Here is an 11,161-nt window from a genome sequence, read left to right as displayed (position 1 = left end):
CATGATGCGGCGGCCATTTTTCCGTAGACCACTATCTTGGCTGAATTGGGTTGACATAGGGGTTAGCCATTTTGTTGGAGACCAATATCGGTGGAGTTTTATTTTCCTTTTGCACAGGGTGACAAGTGAACTGCTCCACGCGACGGTGAGTTTGGCATTTTGTAAACTGACGTGGACGTGTAGTAAGTGCTGTGAGAATCTTTTTATTGTTTGTTTTTATTTATTTATTGCCACAACTAAAGTCATTCCTAGATGAGTCCACGTTATTATTCTATAGGGTTGCAAAATATATGTGCTGCTAAGGATGTCCGTTGTGTTTCTAATTGGTGATTAAACACATTGTATTATGAAAAATGATGGAGCTTTTCTTATACTTTGTACTTTTCCTCATTCTTTACAAGATCTCTGTTTGCTGTCAGTGAAGTGGAACATTTTCTGATCTGATAATTACAATTGTATCTACAATTTTCTGTGAGCTAAATACATCAGCTACCCAAATCTCTCTCCTCTTCTGACAATTTGTTACAATGTATCAGTGTACATAAAATGTGTCAGCCTGGAATCAAGTCTGTAACACACAGAGAATTGCCTTCACTGGATACAATGGTAGCAAACTCTAGCTGTGAAAAGTTTTAGGTCTATACCAGTTTTCACCCGCTGAAATAAACAAGAATGTTCCTATTCACTGACCGCAAGATGGTGAGAAATTGTAATAAACTTTGTGTTGAAATTCAAAGTTGCATAATGTTTTGCTTTATTAACAAAAAAATGGAATACCCCTTTTAATATTAAGGCGGTGGCCTTTAACCTGTGTCTCATCTACTCCTGAATTTACACCTCCCAGCATGTTGTCACAGTCTGTGGATAGGAGAAAATGCTGGGAGTTATTGTTGCAAAACATCTCTGGGGAGCAGATAGTTACAGACCATCGTATGATGGAATTTCTTTATCTGCAGTAGGATCATGTAATATTCTTATTGAAATAGCTCCTTTACAAGAACCACAAGTTCTGTATTCAGAATTCTACAGGTTGCTATTGGCAACAGTCAACATACTTGTTCTCAGACATCCCTAGAATTTTAGCTGAGCTGCTTTAATGCATGAAGCGATCACTGTATAGCTCATCATTTAAAAACTAGACTGAAAATGACAAGAGAGAGCTCTATAGACACTGAGCTAGTAATGAATATTGGGAGATTTCAGCTCTGCATTCTGCGGAATAGTGAATTCAGCTCTGAACTATAATACAGACTGTAACTTGTGATTTGTTTAGCATTGTGTTTGTTATTTTTACTAATGCCCCCTATGGTTTAGTCTGTTTAATAAATGAATGTTTTTTTCTTTTTACATGTGCATGGGATACTTATGGAAGCCATATTGTATGCTTATCTATAAATATACATTATCCGTATTTATTTGAGAATTCATGTCATTTGTATATTTTAATTCACGTATTTACAGATCCTGCGCACTTGATTCACAGACATGGTGCTGAATGGTATTAAAGCTGTGTTTTTTGACTTGGATAACACATTGATTGACACATCTGGAGCGAGCAAAAATGCTATAGAGGAGGTAAATAACATACGTAATTCTGTCTATTCCAGCCACATTTCTTATAAAAGAGGGTTTAAATGATCTGTAAACCTTTGCACACTTTGTTTTATTAATAAAACAAATAATGTATCATGGATTTTTTATTTTTTTTGAGATCCAACTTCTATGTATCCTGGAAACATAGAAGTCGTTTCTTGCGTTCAAACACAAATCCATGAGGTCAGTAGGACTGATGGCTTCACAAACTTAGATGCGATCGATAACAGGGTTGCCAACTTCCACTTCAGAAATTTCTGGACAACTGAGCTAAAATTCACGGACAAACCAAAATTTTTATGGACACATTACAAAATCGTTGCCTGTGCACTATGCAGTATTATAGGAATAACTCACCAATCACAGCTCCGCTTGTAGCTTCCCCCCCCCCCCCGCTAAATTAGGTGATATTTTCTCTGATTAGTCGTTCACTTTCCCCATCCGGCCCAGACCGCTGTGACGACTTATTCCAGCCACGACTCATCCCTGCAGTATTTGACACACAAACATGTTGGTTTCTCGCTTTTCCAGCACCTCCCCACCTATACCCCATACGCTAAACAAACTCGTAATCCACAGTTCCCCAGATGGTAATAATGATCCCTCAGTGCTCAACACAATAAAAGTGCCCCCTCAGTAACCGAGTCCCCTGCAGATAACACCACACACACAGCTACCCCTTGTAGATAGCCACACAGCTACCCCTTGTAGATAGCCACACAGCTCCCCATTGTAGATAGCCACACAGCGCCCTCTTGTAGATAGCCACACAGCGCCCTCTTGTAGATAGCCACACAGCGCCCTCTTGTAGATAGCCACACAGCTCCCCCTTGTAGATAACCACACAGCTCCCCCTTGTAGGTAGCCACACAGCTCCCCCTTGTAGATAGCCACACAGCTCCCCTTGTAGATAGCCACACAGCTCCCCCTTGTAGATAGCCACACAGCTCCCCCTTGTAGATAGCCACACAGCTCCCCCTTGTAGGTAGCCACACAGCTCCCCCTTGTAGATAGCCACACAGCGCCCTCTTGTAGATAGCCACACAGCGCCCTCTTGTAGATAGCCACACAGCTCCCCCTTGTAGATAACCACACAGCGCCCTCTTGTAGATAGCCACACAGCTCCCCCTTGTAGATAACCACACAGCGCCCTCTTGTAGATAGCCACACAGCTCCCCCTTGTAGATAGCCACACAGCTCCCCCTTGTAGATAGCCACACAGCTCCCCCTTGTAGATAACCACACAGCGCCCTCTTGTAGATAGCCACACAGCTCCCCCTTGTAGGTAGCCACACAGCTCCCCCTTGTAGATAGCCACACAGCTCCCCCTTGTAGATAGCCACACAGCTCCCCCTTGTAGATAGCCACACAGCTCCCCCTTGTAGGTAGACACACAGCTCCCCCTTGTAGATAGCCACACAGCTCCCCCTTGTAGATAGCCACACAGCTCCCCCTTGTAGATAGCCACACAGCTCCCCCTTGTAGGTAGACACACAGCTCCCCCTTGTAGGTAGACACACAGCTCCCCCTTGTAGGTAGGCGCACACAGCTCCCCCTTGTAGGTAGGCACACAGCTCCCCCTTGTAGGTAGACACACAGCTCCCCCTTGTAGGTAGACACACAGCTCCCCCTTGTAGGTAGACACACAGCTCCCCCTTGTAGGTAGACACACAGCTCCCCCTTGTAGGTAGTCACACAGCTCCCCCTTGTAGGTAGACACACAGCTCCCCCTTGCAGGTAGACACACAGCTCCCCCTTGTAGATAGACACACAGCTCCCCCTTGTAGAAAGCCACACAGCTCCCCCTTGTAGAAAGCCACACAGCTCCCCCTTGTAGGTAGACACACAGCTCCCCCTTGTAGGTAGGCACACAGCTCCCCCTTGTAGGTAGGCACACAGCTCCCCCTTGTAGGTAGGCACACAGCTCCCCCTTGTAGGTAGGCACACAGCTCCCCCTTGTAGGTAGGCACACAGCTCCCCCTTGTAGGTAGCCACACAGCTCCCCCTTGTAGGTAGCCACACAGCTCCCCCTTGTAGGTAGCCACACAGCTCCCCCTTGTAGGTAGCCACACAGCTCCCCCTTGTAGATCACGCCACACAGCTCCCCCTTGTATAGAGCCACACAGCCCCCGTTATAGATAGGCAAACAGCGCCCCGTTATAGATAGCCACACACAGCTCCCCATTGTAGATAGCCACACACAGCTCCCCATTGTAGATAGCCACACACAGCTCCACCTTGTAGATAGCCACACACAGCTCCACCTTGTAGATAGCCACACAGCTCCCCCTCGTAGATAGCCAAACAGCACCCCCTTGTAGATAGCCACACACAGCTACCCCTTTGTAAACAGCAACACCTCGCCCCCCCTTCCCTTGTAAGTAGCCCCCCCCCCCCCTGTGCAGACAGAGCGGAGAGCAGTAGCCTACCGCTACCACTCTTCGTCTGACACAACTCACCGTCAGGAGGAGGTGGTCATGCGGCGAAGCGGCAGAGGATCACTTTTGACTGGGGTCGGTGACGGCACAGGACTGGACCTCATGTCAGGTGACTTGAGGTGCTGTCGGAATTCCCTGCGGCTACCGAGGCGGATAAGCTGTGTAGTTTTACTCAGCATATCCGCCTAGTGTGTCCCTTATGATGTCGCTCCTGGAGCTGCTGCCTGTCTCTAAATAGGCAATTGGTCCAGTAGAATTTGGAATAATTTTTTTTTGTGAACCAGCTTAAAAAAATACAAAACTTTTGTGTTAGGGCCTGTTCACATCACCGTTCGCTTCCGTTCCGGGGTTCCGTCTGAGGTTTCCGTCGGGTGAACCCCGCAACGGAAAGTGAAAGTGACAGCACAGCTTCCGTTTCCGTCACCATTAGCGCAGTCGACTACGCTATTGATTCCGTCCGAAAACCAGCCGGAATGGTGACGAACGGAAGCCATTAGCGATGTTTCCATCACCATTGAGATCAACGGTGACTGAAACGGAAGCTGTGCTGTCACTTTCACTTTCCGTTGCAGGGTTCACCCGACGGAAACCTCAGACGGAACCCGCGAACGGTGATGTGAACAGGCCCTAACACAAAAGTTTTGTATTTTTTTAAGCTGGTTCACAAAAAAAAATAATTCCAAATTCTACTGGACCAATTGCCTATTTAGAGACCGGCAGCAGCTCCAGGAGCGACATCATAAGGGACACACTAGGCGGATATGCTGAGTAAAACTACACAGCTTATCCGCCCGGGTAGCCGCAGGGAATTCTGCCAGCAAAACCGCACCAAATAGTGGCGCAGGTTTCGTGAGGCATGTCCGCTGCGGGAATCCTGCAGGGAAAAAAAAGTTTAGACTTACTCCGGCCGTAGTTTAGGTGACGCATCTCTCTCTTCTGAACGTAGCCCCGCCTCCTGGGATGACGCTGTAGACCATGTGACCACTGCAGCAGTCACATGGGATGAAACGTTATGACAGGAGGCCGGGCTGCGCTAAGAATAGAGGATCGCGTCACCAGGACTACGGCCGGGGTAAGTCTAAACTTTTTTATCAATTTAAAAAAGTGCCTTTATTTTTTCTCATTTGTGATTTTTGCGGCAGAACCGCAGCATTTCTGCAACAGAGGAGCAGCGATTCTGCAGCATAAATTGACATGCTGCGGCTTAAAAAGCCAAAAGCCACACAGCAGGTCACTTTTTTTTGCAGCGTGTGGATGAGATTTGTTCAAATCTCATCCACTCTGCTGCAACTGTAATCCGCAGTGTTCACGCCTAGTGTGTTCCTACCCTAAGGCCGGATTCACACAAGCGTGTGCTTTTTGCGCGCGCAAAAAACGTGGCGTTTTGTGCATGCAAAAGGTCCATAACAGCTCCGTGTGTCAGCAGTGTATGATGCGTGGCTGCGTGATTTTCGCGCAGCCGCCATCATTATGACACTCTGTTTGTATGTTTGTAGCACGTGGTGCTGTTCTGTTTTCATTCATAGTTTATACTGCTGCGGAACCGCTGGGCGTGATTTTCACGCACCCATTGACTTCAATGGGTGCGTGATGCGCGAACAATGCACAAATATCGGGCATGTCGTGAGTTTTACGCAGCGGGCACACACTGCATGAAAATCACTGACATTCTGCACGGCCCCATAGAGTAACATAGGTCCGTGCGAGGCGCGTGAAAATCACGCACGTTGCACGGACGTATTACACGTTCGTCTGAATAAGCCCTAACAATAAGGCCCAGTTCACAGAGTTTTTGGGCCTTGATATTGACTCGGACACTGCTTCAGAATCAGCACCAAACAACTTCCAAAACCGCCTCCCATTGATTTAATTTGAAATCAATGGGAGCCAGTCGCGGAAAAAAGAAAAAGCAGCACGTCCTTTCTTGCCGCGGTTCCGCCTCTGACCTCCCATCGAAATCAATGGGAGGCAGAAAATGCATTTTTCGCTGCGTTTTTTGTCTGCTGTCCTCAATCGCCGCGGGCAAAAAACGCAGCAAAAAAACGCGGCATGATAGTGTGGGCAGGTCAAAATCTGCCTCAAAATTCTGTAAGGAATTTTGAGGCAGATTTTTTTTCTGCCTGCAAAATACTCTGTGTGAACAGGGCCATACATAAACAGCACTTTGAGACACTTTACTCACCGTGTCAGAAGAGCTGCTCCCACTCCAGTCCTCTTCAGGCGATGTATTCGGTCCAGACGTCCAGTCCTTCACCTCCAGCCAGGCTACAGGTAAGTTGTGTCCATGTGTGTGTCCGCAGCTGCGTGCGCTTCGTTTGCGGGTGCGCTCGCTGGCGATCGCGGGTGCGCGCTTCCGGGCTTTCGCGGGTGCGCGTGTGGGTGGTCTCGAGTGCGGGCTTTCGTGAGTGCGGGCTTTCGTGAGTGCGGGCTTTCGTGAGTGCGGGCTTTCGTGAGTGCGGGCTTTCGTGAGTGCGGGCTTTCGTGAGTGCGGGCTTTCGTGGGTGCGGGCTTTCGTGGGTGCGGGCTTTCTTGGGTGCGTGCTCGCGGACACTCGCGAGTGCGCACGCGCGGGAGTTTCCTTGTGTGCGCGATCGGTCGCGCGCGGGCGGTTCGACAGCCCCCATGACGAGAGGGGGGCCCGCAGCTCACAACATTCTGTGGTGAAAAAAACGGGCCCCATTGCAGGGGCCCGTTTTTTTCTACCAATGGCAAGTTGCGGCAGTTGCCGGGCCTCCCTTTCAATTAGGTTTGGCCGGGCCCCTCACACCAGTACCCCTAATACCCCCCTGATGGCGGCCCTGGCTGCAGCGTAATAGGCAGGTATAGAGGGAAGGAAGTGTAAAAGGGAGGTGTTTTTCTTTTACAAGATATATTAAATGTATGTTAGGTCACTGAAGTGGTGTACGGATTCATGGACAGGGCTCGTATTATGGTGAGGCAATGCTTCTAAGAAAATATACCTCCATAATACGGCATGTGATGGAACATGTCACAATCATTTTTCTCATGGATTCATACATGTACTCAGGTATAAAATAAGGGCTACACGTGGGTACAGTATGGGCCCAGTATCAAAGATCCATATTACAGCTGTGCGCATGGGCCTTAAAGTGGTTGTCCAGGTTTCAGCAAATGAATGTTGTTGTTTTTTTTTGTATAATTAACCCCTTCCCTCTTTAGCCACTTTTGACCTTCCTGACCAAGCCTCATTTTTCAAATCTGACATGTTTCACTTTATGTGGTAATAACTCCGGAATGCTTTTACGTATCCAAGCGATTCTGAGATTATTTTCTCGTGACACATTGTACTTTATGTTACTCACAAAATTTGCTCGATATGTTCAGTATTTAATTGTGAAAAACACCAAAATGTAGCGAAAAATTGCAAAAATTAGCATTTTTCTCAACTTAAATGTATCTGCTTGTAAGACAGGCAGTTATACCACACAAAATTGTTGCTAATTAACATCCCCCATATGTCTACATTAGATTGGCATCGTTTTTTGAACATCCTTTTATTTTTCTAGGACGTTACAAGGCTTTGAACTTTAGCAGCAATTTCTGACATTTTCAAGAAAATGTCAAAAGGCTATTTTTACAGGGGCCAGTTCAGTTGTGAAGTGGCTTTGAGGTCCTTATATATTAGAAACTCCCAAAAAGTCACCCCATTTTAAAAACTTCACCCCTCAAAGTATTCAAAACAGCATTTAGAAAATTTCTTAACCCTTTAGACTTTTCACAGGAATTAAAGCAAAGTAGAGGTGAAATGTACAAATTTCATATTTTTTTGCAGAAATTAATTTTTAATCCAATTTTCTTTATAACACAGAAAGTTTTACCAGAGAAATGCAACTCAATATTTATTGCCCAGGTTCTGCAGTTTTAGGAAATATCCCACATGTGGCTCTAGCGTGCTACTGGACTGAAGCATCGGCCTCAGAAGCAAAGGAGCACCTAGTGGATTTTGGGGCCTTATTTTTATTACAATATATTTTAGGCACCATGTCAGGTTTGAAGGGCTCTTGCGGGGCCAAAATAGTGGAAATCCCCGAAAAGTGACCCAATTTGGGAAACTACACACCTCAAGGAAATTATCTAGAGGTGTAGTGAGCATTTTGACCGCACAGGTTTTTTACAGAAATTATTGGAATTAGGCCGTGAAAATTAATATCTACATTTTTTCGAAGAAAATGTAGGTTTAGCATTTTTTTTTCTCATTTCCACAAGGACTAAAGGAGAAAAAGCACCACCAAATTTGTAAAGCAATATCTCCTGAGTAAAACAATACCCCACATGTGGTAATAAACGGCTATTTGGACACACGGCAGGGCTTAGAAGGCATGGAGCACCATTTGGCTTTTGGAGTTCACATTTAGCAGGAATGGTTTGTGGAGGCCATGTCACATTTACAAAGTCCCTGAGGGGACAAAACAATGAAAATTCCCAAAAAAATCCCAAAAAGTGATTCCATTTAGGAAACTACAACCCTTGAGGAATTCATCTAGGGGTGTAGTAAGCATTTAGACCCCATAGATGTTTCATAGAATTTATTAGAATTGGGCAGTGAAAATAAAAACAATACTTTTTCTTCAATAAAACGTAGCATTTTCTCAACAAATAAAGGAACAAAAAGAACCCAACATTTGTAAAGCAATTTCTCCCGAGTATGGCAATACCCCATATGTGGTCAGAAACTGCTATTTGGGCACATGGCAGGGCTCAGAAGGGAAGGAGCACCATTTGGAGTGCAGATTTTGCTGGATTGGTTTCTGGGCACCTGTGGGACCAAAACAGTGGAAACCCCCCAGAAGTGACCCGATTTTGGAAACTACACCCCTCAATGCATTTACCTAGTTGTGTAGTGAGCATGTTAACCCCGCAGGTGTTTTGTAGAAATTAGTGTGCACTCCATGTTGCAGAGTGAAAATGGGATTTTTTCCATAGATATGCCAATATGTGGTGCCCGGCTTGTGCCACCATAACAAGACAGCCCTCTAATTATTATGCAGTGTTTCCCGGTTTTAGAAACACCCTACATGTGGCCCTAATCTTTTGCCTGGACATACGACAGGGCTCAGGAGTGAGAGAGTACCATGCGAAATTGAGGCCTAATTTGGCGATTTACAAAGTATTGGTTCACAATTGCAGAGGCTCTGATGTGAAATAATAAAAAGAAACCCCTGAGAAGTGACCCCATTTGGAAACTGCACCCCTCAAGGCATTTATTAAGGGGTGTAGTGAGCATTTCACCCCACAGGTATTTTCCTTAAATGAATGCGCTGCGGATGGTGCAAATTAAAAATGGATATTTTTCCCTAGATATGCCATTTCAGTGGCAAATATGTCATGCCCAACTTATGCCACTGGAGACACACACCCCAAAAATTGTTAAAAGGGTTCTCCCGGGTATGGCGATGCCATATATGTGGAAAGAAACTGCTGTTTGGGCACGCTGTAGGGTTCAGAGCGGAGGTAGCGCCATTTGGCTTTTGGAGAGCAGATATTGCGTGGTAGTAGTTTTGTTTGAGTATTTCTGGTGTTTCAGTTTATAATGTGGGGGTACATGTAAGCTGGGCAGAGTACATCAGGGGCATAGTCAGGTGGTATAATAATGGGGTAAAAAAAACAATAAAATGATCCATAGATGTGTGTTACGATGTGAAGCAATCCTTTCTGCACAGGCCGGTGTCGCACTGATATATGGCGTCCTTTCTTATGCCCCTTTTGGTCCACACTCCGCACCTTTTGCAGTTTGGGGAATTTTGCTGGGAAAGTGTTGTCCTGGTATAATACGGGCACCCTCGCTTCCAGCGGACATGTTTGGGCCCTCCCTTTCCTGGTTCCCTAATTTTTGGTCCTTGATAAATCGCCTCTTCAAACAACTGCATATTTTTTATTTCCTGACTTATTGGAGCCATAACTAATTTTATTTTCTCATAGACGTAGTGGTATGAGGGCTTTTTTTTGCGGGACGAGCTGTAGTTATTATTGGTACCATTTTGGGGTACATGCGACTTTTACCTTATTTTTTGGTAGGCCAGGTAAACAAAAAAAACGCAATTCTGGCATAGTTTTATTTAGTTTTTTATACAGCGTTCACTAAGCGTTATAAATTACATGTTAACTTTATTCTGCGGGTCAGTACGATTCCGGCGATACCTATTTTATAGGACTTTTTTATGTTTTTTTGCACAATAAAACTACTTTTGTAAAAATAATGTATTTTTTCTGTCGCCAAGTTGTGAGAACCATAACTTTTTAATTTTTTTGTCGATACAGCTGTATGAGGGCTTGTTTTTTGCGAGATGAGCTATAGTTTTTATAGGTACCATTTTTGGAATGCGTGCGACTTTTTGATCATTTTTTATTCCAATATTTATAGGTCAAAGTGACCAAAAAACAAACTCTGGTATAGTCTTTTACGTTTTTTTTTTATGCGGTTCACCGCGTGCAATAAATAATATAATATTTTGATACCTCAGGTCGTTACGGTCGTGGCGATACCAAATACGTTTGGTTTATTTTTTTTCAATAATAAAAGGACTTGATAAAACGCAATCCCCCTTTTACTCTTATTTTATTACTTGCAACTTTTATTGTTTTCAAACTTTTATTTTTGTAACTTTTTTTGTACACTTTTTTATACTTTTTTTACACTTTTTCTCAAGTCCCACTAGGGGACTTGAAGGTCCAGCTGTCAGATTTATTTTTTTCTAATACATTGCACTACCTACGTAGTGCAATGTATTAGATCTGTCAGTTATTCACTGACAGCAAGCCGATTAGGCTTCGCCTCCCGGCAGGGCCTAATCGGCTTCCGTAATGGCAGAGCAGGAGACCATTGTGTCACCAGTCATGATTGCCTGTCAGGGCTGACGATCTGCTAGTAACCGCTACGATGCAGCAATCGCTTTCGATTGCTGCATAGAAGGGGTTAATGGCCGGGATCGGTGCTAGCTCCGGTTCCTGCCGTTACAGGTGGATGTCAGCTGTAACATACAGCTGACTTCCACCGCTGATGACGCCGGATCAGCTCCTGACCCGGCGCCATCTTGCCGGCGGCTACGGAAGCCGATCAGGCTCCACCGCCGGGCGGATCTTGACCGTTTTCTGTGCTAAGCAGACCGGGA

At 45.3% G+C, this 11,161-nt stretch overlaps 1 protein-coding gene across 3 annotated transcripts in view; it reads left to right on the top strand.

Moving 5' to 3' along the window:
- Window positions 1-81: 81 nt before the first annotated feature.
- Window positions 82-11,161, top strand: part of NANP (N-acetylneuraminic acid phosphatase) — a 41,534-nt gene continuing 30,454 nt past the window's right edge. For 2 of the 3 annotated variants that reach the window (XM_075862911.1, XM_075862909.1), the window contains exons 1-2: window positions 82-145; window positions 1,462-1,575. In XM_075862911.1, the coding sequence (XP_075719026.1) occupies window positions 1,486-1,575 (90 nt within the window). In that variant the 5' untranslated portion in view covers window positions 82-145; window positions 1,462-1,485. The other variant, XM_075862910.1, reaches the window with a different exon arrangement.

This window comes from Rhinoderma darwinii, chromosome 4 (genome assembly GCF_050947455.1).
Source record: "Rhinoderma darwinii isolate aRhiDar2 chromosome 4, aRhiDar2.hap1, whole genome shotgun sequence".
NCBI classification, from domain to species: Eukaryota; Metazoa; Chordata; class Amphibia; order Anura; family Rhinodermatidae; genus Rhinoderma; species Rhinoderma darwinii.
Note: the sequence above shows the minus strand (reverse complement) of the source record. Positions and strands in the feature narration are given on the sequence as shown.